The sequence below is a fragment of the Protopterus annectens genome, chromosome 5.part0 (assembly GCF_019279795.1).
Source record: "Protopterus annectens isolate FY-2018-M chromosome 5.part0, PAN1.0, whole genome shotgun sequence".
NCBI classification, from domain to species: domain Eukaryota; kingdom Metazoa; phylum Chordata; order Ceratodontiformes; family Protopteridae; genus Protopterus; species Protopterus annectens.
The window spans coordinates 1434011256-1434035616 of NC_056735.1; the positions used below are offsets into that span (position 1 = coordinate 1434011256).

The 24361-nt window shown below is 39.4% G+C and overlaps 1 protein-coding gene across 5 annotated transcripts in view; it reads right to left on the reverse strand.

Annotated features, from left to right (window-relative positions):
• The window catches only part of NALCN (sodium leak channel, non-selective), a 3563801-nt gene that overhangs the window by 88887 nt on the left and 3450553 nt on the right, over positions 1 to 24361 (reverse strand). For 4 of the 5 annotated variants that reach the window (XM_044071239.1, XM_044071240.1, XM_044071243.1 and 1 more), the window contains exon 43: positions 19404 to 19521. In XM_044071239.1, coding sequence (XP_043927174.1) covers positions 19404 to 19521 — 118 coding nt within the window. The remainder of the gene's footprint in view (positions 1 to 19403; positions 19522 to 24361) is intronic. The other variant, XM_044071242.1, reaches the window with a different exon arrangement.

The window sequence follows — 24361 nt, forward strand, 5'->3', positions numbered from 1 at the left end:
AGAGGTGGAAAAGGCTAAGGATAAGGCGTATGAAGAGTTGTATGAAAGGTTGGACACTAAGGGGGGAGAAAAGGATCTATACCGATTGGCTAGACAGAGGGACCAAGCTAGGAAAGATGCGCAGCAGGTAAGGCTGATAAAGGATAATGAGGGAAACATACAAGTGAGGAGAGCAGATGGAAAGAGTACTTTGAGGGGTTGATGAATGAAGAGAATGAGAGGGAGAGAAGGTTGGATGATGTGGGGATAGTGAATCATGAAGTACAATGGATTAGCAAGGAGGAAGTAAGGATAGCTATGAAGAGGGTGAAGAATGGAAAGGCTGTTGGTCCAGATGACATACCTGTGGAAGCATGGAGGTTTTTAGGTGCAATGGCAGTGGAGTTTTTAACCAGATTGTTTAATGAAATCTTGGAAAGTGAGAGGATGCCTGAGGAATGGAGAAAAAGTGTTTTGGTACCGATTTTTAAGAATAAGGGTCATGTGCAGACCTGTAGTAACTACAGAGGGATTAAATTGATCAGTCACAGCATGAAGTTATAGTAAAGAGTAGTGGAAGCTAGGTGAAGAAGGGACATGATGATTAGTGATCAGCAGTATGGTTTCATGCTGGGAAAGAGCACTACAGATGCGTTGTTTGCTCTGAGAGTGTTGATGGAGAAGTACAGAGAAGGTCAGAAGGAGTTGCATTGTGTTTTTGTGGATTTAGAGAAAGCATATGACAGGGTGCCTAGAGAGGAGTTGTGGTATTGTATGAGGATGTCAGGAGTGTCAGAGAAGTATGTAAGAGTGGTACAGGATATGTACAAGGGTTGTGTGACAGCGGTGAGGTCTGCGGTGGGAGTGACGGATGCGTTTAAGGTGGAGGTGGGGTTACATCAAGGATCAGCTCTGAGCCCTTTCTTATTTTCAGTGGTGATGGACAGGTTGACAGACGAGATCAGACAGGAGTCCCTGTGGACTATGATGTTTGCAGATGACATTGTGATTTGTAGTGAGAGTAGGGAACAGGTGAAGGAGACCCTGTAGAGATGGAGATATGCTCTAGAGAGAAGAGGAATGAAGGTCAGCAGGACTAAGACAGAATATATGTGTGTGAATGAGACGGAGGATAGAGGAATGGTGAATATGCAAAGAGTAGAGGTGGTGAAGGTGGATGAGTTTAAATACTTGGGATCAATAGTTCAGAGTAACAGTGAGTGTGGAAGAGAGGTGAAGAAGAGAGTACAGGCAGGATGGAGTGGGTGGAGAAGAGTGTCAGGAGTGATTTGTGACAGACGAGTACCAGTAAGAGTGAAAGGGAAGGTCTACAAGAGGGTAGTGAGACCAGCTATGTTATATGGGTTGGAGACAGTGGCATTGACAAAAAGGCAAGAGTTTGAGCTGGATGTGGCAGAGTTAAGGATGTTAAGATTTGCACTGGGTGTGATGAGGGTGGACAGGATTAGGAATAAGTATATTAGAGGGTCAGCCCAGGTTGGAAGGTTTGGAGACAAAGCCGGAAAGGCAAGATTACATTGGTTTGGACATGTGCTGAGGAGGGATGCTGAGTATATTGGGAAAAAGATGCTAAGGATGAAGCTTCCAGGTAACAGGAAAAGAGGAAGGTCTAAGATAAGGTTTATGGATGTGGTGAGAGAGGACATGCAGGTGGTTGGTGTGACAGAGCAAGATGCAGAGGACAGAAAGAAATGGAAACAGATGATCCGCTGTGGCAACCCCTAATGGGAACAGCTGAAAGAAGACGATGATGATGATGATGTATAATGGTGATCCCAAGAGCTAAATCAGTAAGAAAGAGAGAATGAAAATTTTCCTGCTGAGTTCAGATTTAGTTACAGATAATCAGAAACAAACTGGAATGTTACTAATGAATGAACTCCACAATGAGATACTTTGCATTTTGTCTTGTGAATATTTATGATGCACATGCTAACATAGCAAAATGACACTTGGCTAAACAGTAAGTAATAATAATGTTAATTGTGAAGTGTTCTGCTATAACAAAGGGAAGTGATGCAGGCATATCTCTCAACCTCTTAAAGCAAGAAATCTGGACAAAGCATAAAATAATGGCAGGACAAAGGCCCAAAGACAGGAACAGATTTTAAATATTGCTCTTACAAATTTAGAAATTTACTAGAATAATAGGATTTGTGTTAACATGCATTTTCTGAAGGATATGAAATATGAAACTCAAATATATGTCATTATTTAGTGACTTCAGTCCTCACTGATTTGCCAGAAAACCACATATTTTAAGAGAAACAGACCAAAAGTATGAGGCAAAAATCTGGACATTATGTGAAAATGGATGCAGGAATGAAACAGTATTTACAAAAATCTGAGAGTGGTTTCTTCTGATGCCTCTGTCTGAACCCTTATGATCATAATACAGTAAGGAGGGTCAACTTGCTGTGCTTTAACTAAAACACTGAAGCCTGCCTTGTCACAGGCAGAGGGATAAGTATGTTACTAGTATGACTGAAGCCTGCCTTGTCATAAGCAGGGAGTTAAGTATGTTACTAGTATGACTGAAGCCTGCCTTGTCACAGGCAGAGGGATAAGTATGTTACTAGTATGACTGAAGCCTGCCTTGTCACAAGCAGAGGGATAAGTATGTTACTAGTATGACTGAAGCCTGCCTTGTCACAGGCAGAGGGATAAGTATGTTACTAGTATGACTGAAGCCTGCCTTGTCCCAAGCAGAGGGATAAGTATGTTACTAGTATGACTGAAGCCTGCCTTGTCATAAGCAGGGGGTTAAGTATGTTACTAGTATGACTGAAGCCTGCCTTGTCACAGGCAGAGGGATAAGTATGTTACTAGTATGACTGAAGCCTGCCTTGTCATAAGCAGGGGGTTAAGTATGTTACTAGTATGACTGAAGCCTGCCTTGTCACAGGCAGAGGGATACGTATGTTACTAGTATGACTGAAGCCTGCCTTGTCACAAGCAGAGGGATAAGTATGTTACTAGTATGACTGAAGCCTGCCTTGTCACAGGCAGAGGGATAAGTATGTTACTAGTATGACTGAAGCCTGCCTTGTCACAGGCAGAGGGATAAGTATGTTACTAGTATGACTGAAGCCTGCCTTGTCCCAAGCAGAGGGATAAGTATGTTACTAGTATGACTGAAACCTGCCTTGTCACAAGCAGCGGGATAAGTATGTTACTAGTATGACTGAAGCCTGCCTTGTCCCAAGCAGAGGGATAAGTATGTTACTAGTATGACTGAAGCCTGCCTTGTCACAAGCAGAGGGATAAGTATGTTACTAGTATGACTGAAGCCTGCCTTGTCACAGGCAGAGGGATAAGTATGTTACTAGTATGACTGAAGCCTGCCTTGTCCCAAGCAGAGGGATAAGTATGTTACTAGTATGACTGAAGCCTGCCTTGTCATAAGCAGGGGGTTAAGTATGTTACTAGTATGACTGAAGCCTGCCTTGTCACAGGCAGAGGGATAAGTATGTTACTAGTATGAGTGAAGTCTGCCTTGTCACAAGCAGAGGGATAAGTATGTTACTAGTATGACTGAAGCCTGCCTTGTCACAGGCAGAGGGATAAGTATGTTACTAGTATGAGTGAAGTCTGCCTTGTCACAAGCAGAGGGTTAGGCATGTTACTAGTATGACTGAAGCCTGCCTTGTTCCAATCAGAGGGATAACTATGTTACTAGTATGACTGAAACCTGCCCTGTCACAGGCAGAGGGATAAGTATGTTATTAGTATGACTGAAACCTGCCCTGTCACAGGCAGAGGGATAAGTATGTTACTAGTATGACTGAAGCCTGCCTTGTCAAAGACAGAGGGATAAGTATGCTACTAGTATGACTGAAGCCTGCCTTATCCCAAGCAGAGGGATAACTATGTTACTAGTATGACTGAACCCTGCCTTGTCACAAACAGAGGGATAAGTATGTTACTAGTATGACTTAAGCCTGCCTTGTCACAGCAGAGGGATAAGTATGTTACTAGTATGAATGAAACCTGTCTTGTCACGGGCATAGGGATAAGTATATTACTAGTATGAATGAAACCTGTCTTGTCACGGGCATAGGGATAAGTATGTTACTAGTATGACTGCACCCTGCCTTGTCACAAGCAGTGGGATAAGTATATTACTAGTATGAATGAAACCTGTCTTGTCACGGGCATAGGGATAAGTATGTTACTAGTATGACTGCACCCTGCCTTGTCACAGGCAGAGTAATAAGTATGTTACTAGTATGACTTAAGCCTGCCTTGTCACAGCAGAGGGATAAGTATGTTACTAGTATGACTGAAGCCTGCCTTCTCACAGGCAGAGATATAATTATGTTACTAGTATGACTGAAGCCTGTCTTGTCACAGGCAGAGGGATAAGTATGTCACCAGTATGATTACTGTTGCCACTTTAAGCTTTGCATAAAGTTCTACAAATGCTGTCTTAAAAGGAACCAGCCTGTTTTTATGACAAACTGAATGTCAAGGTATGCAGTATCATTTTTGGGTTTGCTGTATTTGGGTTTTGTATTAACAAGTCTTGGAAGACACTGAGCCTGTTGTTGGGGGGAGTGGGGTTGTGATCTTTCTCACAAAGTTTAGGATCTCACAGTTAGTTACATTAAACACAGGGATCTTACAGGTCCAGCCTCCTTGCATGTGTGGGAGGGCTTTGTTTCCAGATAAAAATATGGATTGTGTTCACTGCTACTAGCATGCTTTCAATAAAACCATTTTTTGGTTGTTTCATTTTTGTCAAAGTGTGGATTTGGATAGTTGTTTGATACATTGTTTACGCAGTCCATTTTCTTCATTATGGATCTTGTCAGAAAGTAAAGCAAATGTCCTGCAAGATTCACACGCACTAAAAATACAATTGCCTGCTATAAAATAACTTTTATAAGCCTTAACTGGTGTTTTGCACTTATTGCTTACTTTGATAGAGACTTTTCCCATATTATGCCCACAAACTTTAATGAATCTCATTTGTACTTTGTGAGTCAACTGACCAAAGCAACAGATATTTCTCTTAAACATATGGGAAATTAATTCTATGTGAGTGAGAAGGTATCGGTGGGCATAATATAAGTTATTGTGAACCTTGTTGACCCTTCTTCAAGAGATATCCTGATGAGTGGATAGGAAATAGAAAATTCACCCCAGGAATAACTCCAGTGTCTCTACTCGACAGAGGCACTGGGAATTAAGGTTTGGAGGCAAGATGCCAGGGTAATCCTATGGCTAGGCTTGTAAAGGCCCCAGGGCCATTAGCCTAGTACACACCTATGAACCTATGAACCTGTGAAGAATGACAAATCACATGATCTGTGAAAGTTCCTTCTAAATGACCTGATCATTACCATCTGTTCACTGTTCAGAAATAAGACCAATAAAGGATAAAGTGTGCAGCATCATATGCATTCTTTCTCTAAGAAAGGTAAATGTATCTGGGGGCCAATGCTGTGGAATCTAGCATGATGTTAGTTTATTCTTCATTCCACTTGTCTGAAAGAATCTAATGCAGTATCCATTACCAGTTTCAGAACTATTTACATTGCTTGGTATTATTCATGATCTGAAAGTCTTGATTAAATTTCTTAATCAAGAAGCATCCAGGAGCATACCTCTCAACCTGTTAGAGCAAGAAATCTGGGCAAAGGTACAAATAATAAGGGGACAAAGGTCCAAAAATAGGGACACTTATTACTCTATTGCTATTACTATTGCTCTTACAAATTAGACAGTAGATAGAATAACAGGTTATGCATTAGCATGCATTTTCTGCAGGATATGAAGTCTGAAACTCAAATGTATGCCATTATTTTCTTACTTCGATCCTCAACGATTTGCTAATATTTTTCCAAAAAAAAAAAAAACACACTTTTATGAGAAACAGATTCAAAATATGAGGCAAAAATCTAGTAAAATCTTTTCAGTTGAGAGGTTTGTCCAGGAGTCTATTAGCAAAAAAGACAATTTATAAAGTAACAGCTTATAATGGGAATGAAGTTATCCAGGGATGTGACTAAGTGTGTTGATTCACTGTATTAGTAAGGCTGACTGACTGCTACCATAATTATAAGGTTGGTCACTAGATATAGTATATAAAGACCAAGCAATAGTTAACAAGTAAAAGAGTTTATTGTAAAAGAATCTGATACATGATACATGATATGATATTTAATGTATGATCAGGCTGCAAATACAGAAAGCAATATCCCTCATACGGTAATTATCCAGTCTTTAGAGATCTTTGTGGATATGTGCTCAAGTATCTAGGCATTAGCTTATATGCTGCTTCCTTTCAAGTGACCTTATTCAACTCTTACATATAGATATAAGTGGCAAAGCTATGTCAAGGCCATTGTTACTGGATCTGGAAGCTATGAATTCTCTTGATCTTTGTATGTCAACAAATATCTTGACTTTATCAAGATGTTTCCCTCCCTTGCAGCTTAATAAGTGTAAAACATTCAATGTATACCAGCTGAGGTATGGCCCAGTTACGGCCATAGTTTTACTTACACCTAAGTAAAACAGAATTCTTAAAATCACTAAACAAATTGATTTGGGGATAAATATGTGAATGGCTACCTATGCAGCTTCATAAAGAAGGACAGACTTCAGTTTTGAATTGCAATGCTCTGCAAATATATTTTCTTCATGTTTATATTACCCTACTTCAGTCTTCCTCAGATATAGTGTATGTGATATATATACCCAAGTCTGTTTTATGCCACAGATAGAGAAAAGTGATTGGTGACAAATTACACATCTTTCAGCAATATGTAAAAGTTTTCAGTTCTTTGTGATTAAACTTGATCCAGTTAAGGATCTTGGGCTAATCCTACAAATTAGAATGGAAGAAATGACAAACAAGCATTAAAAGTACAGTGGTGTATGCTAATCAGTATAGCGGCAGAAACTCGATTGTAAATCTGTCTTTGGTATTTACTGACCTATAGTTATTAAGCATTAGTTTATTATGATATAGTTTTAGCCCTTGATGCACTGACACTGGAACAGAGATATGATGTAATGTATTTTGTTATAATGTTGTTGTATGAAGTAATGTCCTTTATTGGACCAGCATAAATTTTGCAATTCCTCAAGTTTTCAGGCTTGCAGGAACCCTTCATTAGGAGTTATCACGGAGAAGTGAATTCAGCCGGCAAGGTGGCCAGTAGATGTTATCACATTATAAAAAGTGACAGCACAAACTAACCAGTAGAACTGTCAAGATCTGAATATACAGAGAATATTTTGCTAAAGAGAAGTAAAAACACACTGCACATCCAGTAAGTTGCCATTGGTTCGGTACTGTAATTTTAATAAGCTCTCATTAATCTTTATGTACATCCGGTAAGATGACTTTGATTCAGTGCTGTGACTTTAATAACTACTCACTAACCTTTAAACAAGCTGTTTGGACAGGCAGTGAGAAGCTGCATCTTACCAGTGTCTTAATAGGAAGTAAGCTATATACTCCTTGACAAAAGTTGACTATGTTTTCAGTGGAGAGATAGCAGGTACGCTTCCTAAAGAAAAAATAGCAAGCTCCATTCCTTGTTTCCTTGTTTTTAGGAAAAAACTAAAGCTGTAAATAACTTTGGCACCCACATAACATAATCAGCTGTCCCATGCTTCCACAATTTCTTCCTTGGAAATCATTTTTCCTGGCTTTTGTTGGTGTGAAAATAATGATTGATTTAGACTGTTTTGGGGAGATTCTCCTTTCATGGTGTGTGACAATGTAGTTGGTATATATAAGTTTGAGGGTTGTATAGGGATTGTCCCATCATGGGGGGGGGGGTTGAAAAGGGACTTGCCCACCTACAAAAAAATGCTTTTGATCTGTATCATTGGTACCATTGTACTGGAAGGCATGGATATGTTTCATTTAGAATTAAAACATGAATAATAACGGAAATGTTTTGGAATTTCTGATTGATTGTGTTTCAATAACTGATATAGTGGAACCATATCATTTCATTATCTTATGCCATGTTAACCCTCTACTGTTATAGGTTCATAGATACTAGGCTATTGATATGGGTGGACCTTAAGAAACCCAGCCTTACATTCCCATGGCAGGTTTTAGCCCTTATATATTTTGCACACAAATATCCAAGAGATGTGAAGAACAAGGATATATTAGTTTCCCCTATCCATGAGGGACGGGATGAATTTGCATTTTCCCATCTACTTGTCCAAATTATGTTTGAACATTTATTATCACCAGCTAGTCTGCTGGGGTTTTGCTTGTGGAGTGGAACACAGTTTCACAGAAGCAGTATTCTCTATGATACATACTTATCCCTCCAATATTTTCTATTTATTTTGCAAGAAAAGACTGAAATCACTTGAGAAGGTGTTTATGATACCATTGGACTAGCAAATATGAAGTAGGTCTGATAGAATAGGTTCTATTCAAGCTCTATATATGAGGCACAGGTCACGTCTTAAAGGTCTGCAAGATAAATTCATTACAGTGAGGTACACACACAGACAGACACAGACATAGACACACACACACACACACACACACACACACACACACACACACACACACACACGCACGCACACACACACACACACACACACACACACACACACACACACACACACACACACACACACACACACACACACACACACACACACACACACACACAAAGCTGTATTACAGAATTTAATTGCTTTATACTTTTTTTGAAATTTATAACCTATGGGTGACGTTTTAAGCCATAAATAATACTAAAAGAGAGAAGGAAGCTCCTTATGAAGTTCCCGGAAACATCACTGCAGCAGTATCCCAGCCTTAGAACAGGCATTCAGTTTATACTAGCTAACAAACAAGTAAAACAAGAATCAAGTAGCAGCTTCTCAGGCATCAGAAGCAGAGACTCATTCAAAGAAAGCTGCCAAAGTAGCAGCAGTAGCAGACCTGGAGAAAATGTTGGACCCCTCCGGAAATCAGTTCGATGGCAAAGCCAAATCAGAATGGTATACGGCTTGAAAGGCATTTAGCTGTTTTGCTACTGCTGTACCTACACTATTTATTTTGCTAGTGGGTTAGAACCATTAGACTTGAGGTCATCTTTTAGGGAAGATCCAGATGATGGTCATAATGACTGGAAGCAATATGCACAATATGATAATGAAATTTCCCTACCTTTTTATTAAGTACTAAAGAATACTTTATGGAGACCTGTGGTACCACAGACTCTGGTAGATGGGATCTTATCCTAATGCCTCTTCTGAATAATGGTAATGCCACCTCAGTGGGGCAGCTTTGTCATTATGCTGCAGGATAGTATCAATATTGGAAAATTAGTGCAGGCATCTTTTACTCTGAGCAAATAATACAAAAATGATACAAAAATAAGTAAACAATCAACCATTTTAAAAGTCCTTATTCTAGAAATGACAGTAACTACTATGAGGCTACGTAGTATGTAAGTTTTCTTTTGCATGCAGAAAGAAGGCTGACTAAATGTTTCATATGAGACTAACTTCCTAAACATAAAGGAGGAATTACTGGAGTACAACCCTAGTTTTACAGACTATCATAATATTGTAGAAAGGAGGGATTAGTGGAGTACTGCTCTGCCTTTATGGAACACTGTACATTGCGCAAACATTCTTAAAGCTTGCATCTCACTAAGATTTCTGGCCAAAGTAATACCCAACAAAAAAGTTGTTTTTTGAGTTAAAAAAACAAAGAAAGGGAATGGTTAGAATGGTTTGAAGGGTGATTTTTAACTGCTACCAAAATAAAAACTCGTTTTCTAACAAGGAGTCAAATTCCTCCTTGGAAGTCTGAGATGTAAAATTTACTTTAGGAGCAGCTTCACCACATGTATACAGAAAAAGGACTAATTTCAGTCTAGACAAGTATCCACTGAGTGACCTCTCAAACCTCCTGTACCAGAGGCACATGGGATATTGCAAATTATCCTTATGAACAATGGGGGGGTTTCATCTGTATGGTGATTCTGAATACCCACAACTTATTTCTTTTTAAGTCATTTTAATGGACACTTTCAGGCCAATACAGCCAAACCCCACTAACTGTGGATATGCATATTTCTGCCTTGTCATAACCTCATCAGCACAGCTCAAGCAGAGTGTTTGACTAAGCATAAGAAACACAGGGTTATTATACCCAGCTGATGTCCATTACCATTAGGGTGACTGCAAAATATCTAAAACAATGAGTGAGAAGGTCACAGAAAAAACAATCAGTAAAAACTAAATATGCTTAGTCAAACACTCTGCTTGTGCTGTGCTAATGAGGTCATAACAAGGCCGAAATATGCATATCCACAGCTAGTAGGGTTAGGCTTTATTGCCCTGAAATTGTCCATTAAAATGACTTAAAAAGAAACAAGTCATGGGCATTCAGAATCGCCATATAGCTGAAACACCTGATGTTTATAAGGGTCATTTGCATATATCCCATGTGCCTCTGGTACAGGAGGTTTTGCGAGGTCACTCAGTGGAAGTTCTAGCTTGGCTGGAGTTTTCATTTAGTTTTTACTGATTGTTTTTTCTGTGTGACCTTCTCACTCGTTTTTTTAGTTTAGACAAATATGGAAAAAGTGATCCTTAAATGAGAAATAAACCAACTTTTGTTCTAAGGAACACCACAATTAATTCTAGACAACAGGCAGCCTGAAAAAAGCTGACAAAAGGCATTTACTGTGATACAAACAAGAGAATCTCCTCAGTTCAGACAACTCAGATTTCCTAGCGCCACTTTTTCTTTCTTCACTCAACATTTTACTAATATCAGAGAAGACCAACAAACAAGCATGAACAATGACAACAAAATATATTAACCACCAAGCTATGATGCAAAGATAATGCCCTTCAGTTACATTTAATTTTCTGTTACTTTCTACTACTACACAGACTTTTTTACTACATAGTTTCCTCTCTCTTCCATCCTAAGACATATTTCATATCTGTATATTACATTCCACTGTATATTTGCCTGTAATTATGTCTGAAGTCTTCAACATATATATTTTTTATTTGTTTTTTAATCCTTTTCACTTGTATTATGACATATTTTTATGATGATATGTATTCCGTCACTGTATTTGGTGTATATGCCTCTACCTGATTTGTACTCCATAACTATCATTTGTCTTGTTCCTTCTGCCTTGTGGCCCCAGTCACACCTGTAAAGAGTCCTTGGACCAAAGTATTAACAGGGTTACCAAATGTGAAATAAATAGATAGATAAATTAATAAATAAAATGAGAACTCTTCCTTTCTGTTGAGACAGAGGTACTTCCCTGAGATATAAATGCAGATAATGCTAAACAAACTGGCAAAACTGAAGAGTTGCAGTAGTCTCATTCTGTGTGAAGGTATCAAAATCTTTCACGTATTCTCTCTTTGCTGTTCTCAGTAACATTTTCTGAATTACAGGAAAAAGAGGGAAGAAATACTAGAGAGCACAAACCCATAGAAAAAACATCCTTTAACCTCATAAAAAAACAAGGAATGTGAGGGTTTTAAGGCAAAACAAAAAGGTTCATGGGTAGAAACCTCCACATTCTTATGAAAAGAAGAAAGAAACAAGAATTTAATTTTTATTCAAGATCTAGACAGACTTTGTGACTGACATTTTTTGCTAAATAAATGCAATATTCTGGAAGGTGAATTGCAGTGAGATGAATTTTCTTTCACAATGCATGACTCCAAACATTCATTCTTTCTTGTATGTTTGTGTATCACTGCAATGTGTTACTGCTGCTGCTGAAACAATGTGCTCAATGCTTATAAGACAATGTCTATCTTTCCTTTAAATTTATATTGTGTGGATTGTCCTGCACCTTCAGGTACTCCATATGTTCAACTTATCTAATGATCAGTACATCTGCCTTTAGAATCTGGGAGTGAGAGTAAAAAACTACAGTTTTGCACCAAATCAATTGTTTGAGAAGGGAAGAACTGGAGGGAAGGTACAGTTTCGTAAGTATATACAACATAACAGTAGTCCTTTAGGGTGTTCTCTCTAGCAATAAATCATACAATTTAGGGTTACTCTCCATCAGAATTTCATTGGTTCTGCAGTTTTTTCATAGGTTCATAGATTAGTACTAGGCTAAATGCCCTTATGGGTCATTTTAAGTCTAACCAACTACCCTATATGAGAATCAAACCCTGTACCTTGTGTCTATAAGGTAAATACCTTAACCATTATGCCAACTTCCTACCCCACTCCCTCTGTCGACTAACACTAGTCTTACATAAACATCGGAAGTGACATTAGCATTTTCAGGATCCCACTATAAATTCCACTCACTTGCACTCCTGTCAGTTCTTTAAGCAAGAAACGTGTGACAATATGTGCTTGTGATAAATTATTGTCCTAAAAGTAGTGAACATAACTTGAATTATACAATAAAAGGTCATTAGTATTCCAAAACATGCACCCTGATTGGACAGTCCAACCAGCTTGCCCATTGTAAGCCATGCATATACCAATAGAAAAACGTCTGGCTGCTGAAGTACCATTGAGCAGCCTGACTTTCTATTGGTATATGCCAGGGCACAGAACAAGATATGAGAAAAATAAGGTACGTTCTGCAAAATGACAGAAACAGAAACGTACCTGATTTTCTTTGTCTTTCTATACTGTCCGTATTAAAACCTTGATCTTTTCTTAAACACTGAAAGAAAAGCAGCAACTGCAAGTCTCTTTTCTCTGTTGCTTCTCCTGCACTGCACTGATGTACAGTGCAAGCGTAGGAACACAAGTCCCTTACACATGCACAGTATATCAGCCAACATAAGACAAAGCAGAAGAAGACTGAAGCACCATTATACAAAGACATTGTTTAAGAAAGGGTAAGCAATTTCTTTATTAAATTCTGTCATTGTATAATAGCAATAATCCATTCCTGTTTGTGGGTATATCAGGATTTACTCACAGTTGGCTTTATTTAAACACTCGGGCTTTACCATCATGCTCAAACCAGACCAACTTGTGACAGCAGAAATGGTTGCTGACAAGCAGTTTTTAAGAAACCATTTCATATGTTAAGGGGGAGCAGAGGACGAAGCACCCTACCTACTTTTCTCATGTCTGATAACCCTACCCCTTTACCAAACCCAATCCTGAACATTTCCTTAAGAAAAATACTTTCCCTAACAGTAGCACTATTTAGACAAAGCTGACTTAGTGGTACTGTTAGGGCTGTTTCTTTTCTTTTGTTTTGATTGGAAAAAGACAGCATTTGTTCTTGTTTTTCATCCAGGGAATATTCTGCATAATGGGTATACAGAGAGTATTGTTTTTAACCGGCAGTGATCAGTGAAAGTGGTTTTGAACATTGTGACATCAACACTTTTTATTTTACTCATATATCTATCGATTTATATATATATATATATATATATATATATATATATATATATATTTTTTTTTAAGGATATTTATTCCCAGTGTCTCCTTCTGTCCATCAAGTCTACCAAACAGCCTAACTCCCTTAAACTATCTCAAAGCCACGTTGGGGCTAGTGGAGTGACTGGGGCACCTAGAGCAGCATCATTCTGCTGCTGGAAAGCAACCCCTTGCTCATGAACCACTGAGGGGACTTGCGCTGGCCATCAGTGGTGCACACTCCTTCTACAGGGAGCTGACATCAACAAGTTACCTCTCTGAGCCTACAGACACCACTACCTGCTGTTGCCTCTCATATCTCCACCAGAGAATCCATCATGCCAGAGTGCCCCAAGCATAAACCTTCCATCTTCCCCTAGGATGGGTTCAGTCATCCTCACTCTCTCTGCCATCATCAAGCAAAACAAAACTCTAATTTGAGGTGCCTGAGCTATAGTCAGGGGGCCATTCCCCTATACCACCACCACATATTCAAACTTTTTGTGTCAAAATACTGACAACTAGAAAATTCATTGGTGTGGAAGTCAAATTTGAAAGTTATATTATAACTTTATTTTCTGAAATGTCTCTAGAAGTATGCTAGTTTACTATAAAGGCGTACAGTTCCTTAGGAAATAAAGGATTTTATGATGATTGCAGTTATCCTAAAGCAGCTTTACAGAATCATTTTGAGTTGGAGCTGTGCAAAGGGAGTCTACTTCTCTGAATGGATTGCAGAATATGATTTCTAAAACTAGAGTAGAAATATTAATTCATAATAAAATTATGAAGAAACCTGCTCTCTGCAATATGCAGTTCTGTAGCTGTATTAATTATTAATAATATGTCACAGAACTTGAAAAATATTCTTGTTATGTGCCTGTGCTATTACAGTGTAAGAATTGTTGCATAATACTCTCAAGTGGCTACTTCACAGCTGGAGTTTGAAATTACATTTTCTGGAGAGAACTGGACAATGACAGTTCCCTGTTTCTTGAGGCTGGGACACATAGATGGTATGTTGACATTCTGAAGATATTTTGCAGTCAGTCTGTGAAATGCTGGTTTAGAAAGAAATGTTTATAGCTGTATAGCTCATCAGGTAGTAACTTAGAAATTGTGTGAAGAATATTTGGTGTGAAGATGTTAAGAAGTTGCGAAGTTATGGTCATTTGTTGAAACTGACAATGTAGTAGCCACTTTTTTGTATTTCACAGGCACATACTAAGGAGTGATTATGTGTCTATAGTTTCAAGTTTGAGGCAGCTGTGCCTTTTACTTTGTTAAGTATGGATAAAGGGCGGTGCCAGGCGATGAGTATACAGTGGAAGTAGGTTTTTGCTAATGATGGACCTTTTTCTGATTAAAACATTGCCTAAAAAGCTGAAGGACCACTCCTTATCGTTTTGGTGAAGGCCCATGTGTTACTGTCTGAAAATATGTGGTTTTGTAATGGGTAAAGGAGGTCAGCTGACACAGGTGGACTAGATGAGCTCCTTAAATTAATTAAATAATTAAATAATTAAATAATTAAATTAAATTAATAGCCTATTTTCTTTCCTATTAAAATTTAAAAACATAAAATTGCCTTACCTTGTCTTTTGTTTGGGTTGGAATGCAATACATGAATCTGTAGTTTTGATTCTGGGAGGCTGTACATCCCAGTATTTTAATCTTAATTCTGTTTTTGTCAGGCATTTAACATAAACTGCGTGCATGCGCTTTTGGTGAGTTTTGTGCATAGAGCTTGGCTTGTATTCCATTTCTAACAGGTCTGGTAGGTCTTCCATTTCTAACAGGCACTGTCAGTCACTGCTTTGCTGTCATCCACATGGAACTTATTATATACCCTAAGATGTACAAAGGCTGTCAGCTTCTATACTTTGAGTTTTTTACTGCATTCTTTTTTTCAGTCCTGTTGTTTTGCATATATTACTGTTGAATGCCTACCTTGCAGTACAGTGTCCGCTCATAAACCACTTATCCTTCCCATGTACATTAATCAGATTACCATCCTTCTGTATCTGTAGCTGGTGAAGCATGACTGGTGGGTTAACAATGGCCAGAGAGCCGCTAAAGCTGATATCCCTGCATGTTGGTGGTGTGGTCATAGGAGTGTCCCTAACCCTGACCCAAACACAGGACTGCCCCCCAGACTCACCAATACACACATAACCTGGCTGCTACTCTGAGACCCAGTTTCCACCAGGATTACAGTCATGGCCCCATTTACCACCAGCATGACATCACCAGCCATCCCTTGACAGGAGGTGAGCAGTTGCAGCTTTTTCACTCCTCCCCTCTCACCACCAGATCCAATAGGTACCCAAGCCTCTGATCAGACTTGTACTGTGTTGGTCATAGGCAGTGCTTTAGGCCTCTGCACCATGGATTTGGTTATTTTTCACTGTGTTCTGCCATTATGTGCATTTGGGTGTATTGTCATGGCATGCATTTTGTTTGGGAATATGTTTTCATGGTGGAAATGTAATTTTATATAACGTTTTTTTTTTGGTCCTTGTGACAATTTGTAATTGAAGTAAAGACAGACACTATGCTTGTGAAGTATTTATTGTAGCTTATGTACGAAGGATTTGTATTTGGTATACTTATTGCATAACTCTCAACTGTCCATATTTTTTGTCTCTTCCTCCTAAAATTTATGGTTTTCTGGAAAATCACTGAGGATTAAAATCACTAAATAATAACAAACATTTGTTTTTCTGACTTCATATTCTTCACAAAACGCATGCCAACACAGATTCTGTTATTCTAGGAACTTTCTAAGTTTATAAAAGAAATATTTAAAATTTGTCCCTATTTTGGGGCCTTTGTTACCCCATTATTTTAGGCTTTGTACAGATTTCTTGCACTATGAGGTTGAAAGGCATGACATATTATCTGGGCAGTATTTTTAGTAGGTGTGCTTTGACTGCCTGATTTTTTTCTACTAGTTTCAGTACTATTAATTCCTAAAAACTGAATGTTTTCCAAACCTTCCACTGTACACAGCTGTCTACAGTATGCATTATACTACAGCTTACATTATTTTTAGACCATTTTTTCACATAATTTAAGTTACTGTATTTTGAAGATCCTGCCAAATGTCTGACAAAAAATTATAAATTTTCTAAACATTATGGATTGCTGACGCTTGAGAAAAGAAAAAAAATAAGATTTGTATTTTATACTGTCTTCAGAAAAGCGTTTCCAAAGTGTTGTCTTCCTCTATTTTAATTGTAGGGACTTAGTAATAATATCACAGACTGATTGTAAACTATCATTTCATATTCTACAAGTTTAAAATCAGTTTGTGATATTATTACTAAGTCCCAACAATTGAAATAGAGGAAGACGACACTTTGGAAACGCTTTTCTGAAGACAGTATAAAATACTATCATTTCATATTCTACAAGAAGCTGCGGTGGTACAGCGGTAGCATTGTTGCCTCACAGCAAGAGGTTCTCCTGTTCAATTCTTGGCTGGAGTGCCTTCAGTGTGGAGTCTGCACGTCCTCCCTGCGGTCGAGTGGCCTCCGAAAGACATGCGTGAATGGGCATGCCTTCGCTGAAGGTTGGGCGTCGGGCTGGCAACTCGGCACCATAAAAATCTACTGCCAATTATTAGCGGACTGCAGTTCTGCTGTGGCGACCCCCTAACCGGGAAAAGCCAAAAAGACAAACATTTCATATTCTACAAATTCCCAAAAGCAGGAGATTCACATTGATTCATGGTGTATGAAAGTGCCATGAACGATGGATGCATGGTAAGCAGGCAGAGGTGTTGAAAATAGGTAAATTAGCATTACGGAAATGTTAGTTACTCCCCAAAATTGAAATGCCCACAGTGTGTATGTTAGGCAGATTCATAATCTTGGAAAACACATAATGCATTGTATAGCCAATGGCTATCCATTCTTCAAAAATTAGCTGTTAGGACACCAAGGTGTCTTCTCTTAACTCTACTGGCATACAGTGATAAATCCTTGAAAATGAATGAGGCACCCCAAGTTTCATTAGCAGCTCGGACACCTGCTAGAGGTGATGTTGGAGGGGGGGGGATAATGAGGCGTAATCAGTCGAAAGGGTGGGATGATGTACCAGTGAACTGGTCATTTTTGTTGATTATATAGTCTGAAAGATCAGGAATTTAGCAAAATCAAGGCCAAGTGGTTGGGCAGGATTGTGGGTAGCACCCCCACCTGCCTCTTAAGTCATAGTTGTCTTAAGTGAACCAGCACATTTGTGAAGGTTGGTCCTCCACCTACATAGAAGCTAAACTTGAGGTCAGCTATAGTATGACATCCAGTAAAACTGCTCCAGTCCTCAGTGACTGGGGGATAAAACAGCTCAAATAAGCAAGGAGGTAGCTTTGCCTGCTGAGTTAGAACTTCCTTGGCTAGGGAATCAGATGAGAGTACCATAGGAGGGAAGAGTCATGGTTAAGAAGACTAGAACCTATGTTAGCAATGGCTGACACCAACACTTAAGGCAGTACAGACATAGCAGCATTAAGGAGCTGGCTGTGAATAACAAACTAAAAAAAAAAAGTTCTCTGTAGTTGCAAATACTGTGTCCTTAATCTCATTACCATATTGTAGAGAAAGGATCTTTTATTCCAAAATTATATCATCTTACATAACTTGTGTGGCATTTCTCTCAATGTGGTACCAGTACAAGATAACATCACAAAAAAATGATTGCACAACTGAAAATGAGTGTGAAAAACACAGCTTACCAGAAGAACTTTTCCTAAGTGAAACATTTCATATGATGCAATTGATTGTTTGTTGATTCACAGTGAAATATTTTGAACTCTTCAGTTTATAATATCTCAGAAAATGTTCATTAATTCGCTTATCAGTTTGAAATGATTTATTAGAACAAATTGGACAATCATGGTGCAGATAAAAAAATACATCTGCTTTTCTGCTCAGCAAGTAATATGAGAACATTTCTCAAATGCAAGATTAAAACAACATTTTTATCAAACAAATAGTAGACTGTTCACTTGGGGCAAACTTCCTAAAATGTTGCATGCACAAGGCTTTATCTCAATAACTTGGATATGCCAGCATTGGCACCATTTGGCTGCTTGGTTCCAAAGATACATAACTACAAATACAGTCTTAAGAATTTTTCATGTGGTTTCATAAGCAAGGTTTCTGTAGTATAGCATGCATGTATGTATGCATACTTGAATCTGTGTCATTTATTTTGCACTCATTAAGTAATTTTCTTGTCAAATAATGTATTAGACTGTGTACTGTTCTCTCTATCTCTCTCTCTCTCGCTCTCTCTGTCTCACTGAAGAACTGGGGAAGCTCAGTATATAAAGAAACTAATCCTCATAGTTGTACACCCTGAGTCTCATGACAGCCAGCGCTTCTGATCAGTACCCCCTGCCAAGTTACTACTGTCGGCATTCACCCACTGCTGCTCATAATGCTTGAAGTTGTGGGCTAAGAAAACAAAGGTGGTGAAATAACAACAGCTACATAAATGGTTGTACATTTAATGGCGTTTACGTACTTTCCAGTTTTTCAGATACATAGGCAAGTGCCCAAAATGATTGCTCCCAGACATCCTCAGGGGATAATATACTTGTGACTACAGGCTGGAAATGTGTTTCTGCTCATGCATGAAAGTGGATTATGGACAAGACTGACACAAGATGTAACAGTGACCTTGCTGCCATGCCATTACAGTATGTGATTGCTTTATATCTAGCATGCATGGTGGGCAGAACTTCGAACAGCAGCACAAGTAGCTAGGAGCTGAAGAAATGCACTGAATATATGCCTCCAATGCAAGATATTAATGGTCAACAATACACCAGTTAGTGAACACCCTTTAATGTAAGACCACTTGTGTGGTATAGATCAGTAACGCATGATAAATGCCTTAGTTTGTCAATAAGACATAGATTGTAGTATTTAACAGGCATCTAAACTTTGAAGAAGACTATATTTATTCTGTAGTGTCTAAGTACAGCTACCATTTTGTACACAATTACCTGCAGGCAAGCGCCACTGACCAAATTTCCGTTGAGGTTTTCCAGTGTCTGTAGAATCCTGACGATATCCTCCTCTGTCTGAAAGTGTGGGGCTTAGCAGCTGTTGCTGGCTACTTGTCTAGGATTAGGAAAAATTGAAAACAAAATAAATTATCTTGTATTGGCAAAGGCATGTTAAACACAAACAGGAAATATGGTCATTTTATGGGAAGACCTAGGATCTATAACAAAACTGTTATTGCCCACACATTTCCTATACATTCAAGAAAGAAAGAATATGTTTTTCTGGAGCTTAAATTTAGATGTAACGGTAAAGTATTATTTTATGTAATATTTGTGCATGATAAATGTAGCCAGAGGCAAAGGTCTCACACAAAGCCACAACAAATAAGCAGGTTGTCAGTACACCACATCACCATGCTAAACCAATTACACATAGCTCAAAACAAACACATAGACCTATATAAGCTGAGTCTCTTAAAAATAACCGATGTAAATCGCAAACACCTCCTATTACCCTCAGAAACCTCACAAACACACAAAATAGGCAGCACTCACCATGAAACATACATCTAAGACTCATAACCTCTTAAGTTAAAAATCACAATCCAATATCCCAGTCACATATAACTCTACAGTGAGACACAATGATGCACCACTCAGCAGGCTGTGCAGAGAGAGGGTCACAGTCATTTGTCTATCATGTGCCAGGATTCACCACATCACACATGCACTCATCTCATTGGACCACAGGTACACATGTCATAGGATCAGAGGAGGTTACTAGAGTATTGGCCCTGAGGCCCTTATAAGCCTAGCCAAGAGAGAAAAAAAAGGGGGGCAGGTGTAATGGCAGCAGCTACTTCAGACCTCATCAGGAAAATGCTCCTTTTGTCTTCTTTTTTACAGAAACTTCAAGAAAAGCAGTTAAAGAGGAATGAAACATGGTTAGGTTAAGTTACAGTGCTGAGAATCTGTTAAAAATTGGATCTGCATTCTCGTTATGCTGTGAGTTTGATCAGCTTCTTACAGTGAGGCCTGTAAGCTCAAACATACTACAAGTACAAGGACAAAATGATTGACTTCAACAATTGGCTAAGCTTCTGGTGTCATTCTAAAGGGATCCAGTATCTGTCTGCCTGGGATGACATGGCCGACAGACCACGATGCTTTGCCAGAGATGGCCCGCACCTGTCACCCCTGGGATTCTGGATACTGGCTAAGGTTCTTGCCGCCCCTATAGTGCCTTTTTTAGGCAAGGTTCAAATGACAAATTCACCACCGTAACAGGAAAAGGCAAGCAAAAACTGAGGGTGATGCTACTCAATGCCAGAAGTTTAAATCTCAAAATGCACTCACTCGAGGCACTCCTTAAAATGTAGAACATCAATATCTGTGCAGTGACTGAGACCTGGTTCAAGGCTCCAGAGAGCACCCCTGCACTACCAGGCTATAACTCATACCACACTTTTCGGCCATGTAACCTGGACCGGAACACCAAAAGCGGAGGTGTGTCCATATTCATTAAGGATATCCACACCTCCAGGCTAGTTGCTCAGTATAATGCAGCCAAGGTTATCCAAGTGCAACTAACTCTGGGCAAAACTGTAATCCAAATTGTAGCTTGCTACAGATCCCCCACCATGACCCAGGATTCCCACTCCTCTTTTCTTGATGTACTGGAAAATATTAGGGTTCAACCAAACACCCTTATAATGGGTGATTTCATCTACCCCACCATTAAATGGGAAAACTACTCATGTACCAACTCCTTCACTCAAAGCTTTCTGGAATTCATAAACTCCAATGCCTTGGATCAACTTATCCACAACCCCACCAGGGACAACAATATCCTAGATCTAGTCATTACCAACATGAGTGACCGGTGTTCCACACCTGAAGTCAACGCCTCATTGGTCCAATCTGACCATAAGCTAATTACCCTAGATATCGACATCCTGCCCCCCCCCCCCCCCCCATTAAGGAAACCACAGTAAAAAAATTCTCCAAAGCCAACTTCATGCTTCTTAAGACAGAAGTGGTGAACTTCATGACACCCATGCAGATGGACAATACAGTTATGACTACTGAATCCTACACAATTGCACTTTATAAGCACTTACACGAGTGCATGGATCATGCTATCCCAAACAGAATCAAGACGCTATCCTCCAAAAAAAGGAAGCCAATCTGGTGGTCCCCTGCCATAAACAAACTGTACAACAGAAGGAAGAAACTGTTGCAAAACAGAGTAAAATCCCATGAGTGGAGGAGCTCCTTTTAAACAACGAAGTAGTTGTACAAATATTTAACCAATAACAGGGTTGAAAGCATTAGCACGTGACTTTGTAAGGAGTTCAAATTGAGTGCCTAGATGTAATAATGTGCATTTTGATTTTATATTTGTATCTGACGAAGTTGAGTAAGGTGTACTTGACAAAAAGTGGATTTTGAATAGAACGCTTAATAAACCAACAATTTTATATTTTTATATGGTCATTCATTGTGACTGGGAGATCGGGAGTGAGCGACTCAGCATTCAAGTGGTTTTTTGAGCCAGTAGTTACGAAAACAAAATTGCTACTGATTCTAAAGACAGCCACAAAGCATTCTATAGCTATGCCAAGAATCTCAATGGCAACATTCAGATCTGCTCTGAGTTACAGCACAATGGCACTAAATATACAGACCCAACTGATATTGCCAACATCCTGGCAGATAGGTTCAGTGCTAACTTTACCCCCCTCTCACCTCCTAAAGAGCCCATCTCTATACCAGAAGAATGCAAAGTTCCTGTAATCACGGCTGCACAGGTAAAAACCACACTCTCCAAAGGCAAGAACACAGCTTCCATGGGGCCAGACAACATCCCAGGCTGCATTCTACATGAACTACAGAATGAACTGGCACCCCACCTAAGTACCATGTTCAATCATAGCCTCACCTCAGGCTTTGTACCTGCTGAATGGCACACAGTGATGGTTATCCCACTCCACAAGTGGGGAGCTACCACGGACCCTGGGAACTACTGCCCCATTAGAATGACGGGCCTGGTCTGCAAGGCCATGGAATGTATCATTATGGAACTTATAAACAAAGACATTGGTAATCTCCAAACTCTGGACCCCACCCAGTTCGGGTTTGTAAAAGGCAGATCATGTCTCCTAAACCTGATAGACTTCTTTGAAGCAGTCACAAAAGCCGTAGATGAGGGTAAGGTGGTTCACACAGCCTATCTAGATCTTGCCAAGGCTTTTGACACCATCCCCCACTCTGGAATTATAGATAAACTCAAGAAACTACGTATAAATCCCTATGTCACATGATGGGTTGCCAACTGGCTCACTGACAGAACCCACACTGTGAAAGTAGCAAACTCCAAAGACGACTTCAGACCAGTGACAAGTGGAGTACCACAGGGTTCAGTACTGGGTCCTCTCCTGTTTGGCATCTACTTCTCTGAAGTACAGGCTAACACAGAAGGTCTTTGTCTAACGAAGTTCGCAGATGACTGCAAACTAGCAGCCATAATTGAAACTCCTAACGATGTGGACATCCTACAAAAGGGCCTCACTGAGACAGATGCCTGGTGTCAAAGTCATGGCCTCAAGCTCAATGCCAAAAAGTGCATTGTCATTCCCTTTGGTAAAACTCTGTACCCATGAACTACAACATAGGCGATAGTCTACTTAACACTGAAAGTGTGAAAAGAGACCTTGGGATACAGGTGGACAGTAGTCTCTCCTTAGATAATCACATCACCACAGTAGTCAGGAAATCCTTCTATGTACCACACCTCATCACAAAAAGTTTCTCATCCAGAAAAAAAGAGGTCACTGTTCCTCTCTACTTATCACTCATTAGACCCATTATAGAGTACAATGCCTCTTTTGTTATGTATCTCACAAGACATCTACAACAACTGGAAAGGCTGCAAATAGGATTACTGGCCTCAAACAGATGCCCTACGCAGACCATCTCAAAAAACTCCAGCTTTACTCCGTTGCATATCGCCTACTCAGAGGTGATCTCTGCCTAACATACAAAGCTATGTGAAACCCAGAGCTGTTGGACATGCTCCACTTAAAGAAATCCCAATCTCTCTGAGCTACACACTCTAGGGACCTAAACCTTGTCACCACTATAAACAGAATATGCCGGAGGGATAGATTTCTGTCCCAGAGACTTCCCAAACTCTGGAATAAACTACCTATCTATATCAAACAAAGCTCCTCATTAGCACTCTTCAAGAAAAATCTTGATGACTGGATGGGAAATAGGAAATTCACCCCGGGGATCACTTCTGTGGCTCTGCTCGACAGCGGCACAGGAAAATAATTTTCTTGGGTGGCAAAAGCCAGGGTACCTTTTTGGCTGGGCTTGTATAGGCCCTAGGGCCAATAGCCTAGTACCTACCTATGAACTACTACAGCTAAGGATTTTGCTGAAACATGGAGATGAATGCAAACTTCGAGCAGATCGCACGTTCATGGCAACTGGTACAACTGGTAGTCACAAAAAAGGAAAAGATGTACCAGATTAAGGAAAAGAGGTACCAGACAGGAATTTCAGTCAGATTGAAGGTAAACCCTCACAGGTCTGCACTCCCCTCCATACTACTAGCTAACGTACGCTCACTTGAAAATAAGATGGATCACTTAAGACTGGAATTCTCATCACAAAACAAGGTGAGAAAGGGCAATTTATTTGTGTTTACTGAAACGTGGTTAAACCAAAATATCAATGATAGCACAGTAAATGTAGAGGGCATGACTTTATTCAGAGCAGACAGAATTCAGTCACTATGTGGCAATTCCAGAGGAGGGGGAGTGTGTATATATGTTAATAACAACTGGTGCATCAACTGTGTAGTGATCACCACCTTCTGCTCAGAAAACATTGACATTCTGTCACTAAAATGCAGGCCCTTATACCTGCCAAGAGAGTTCAATGGAATA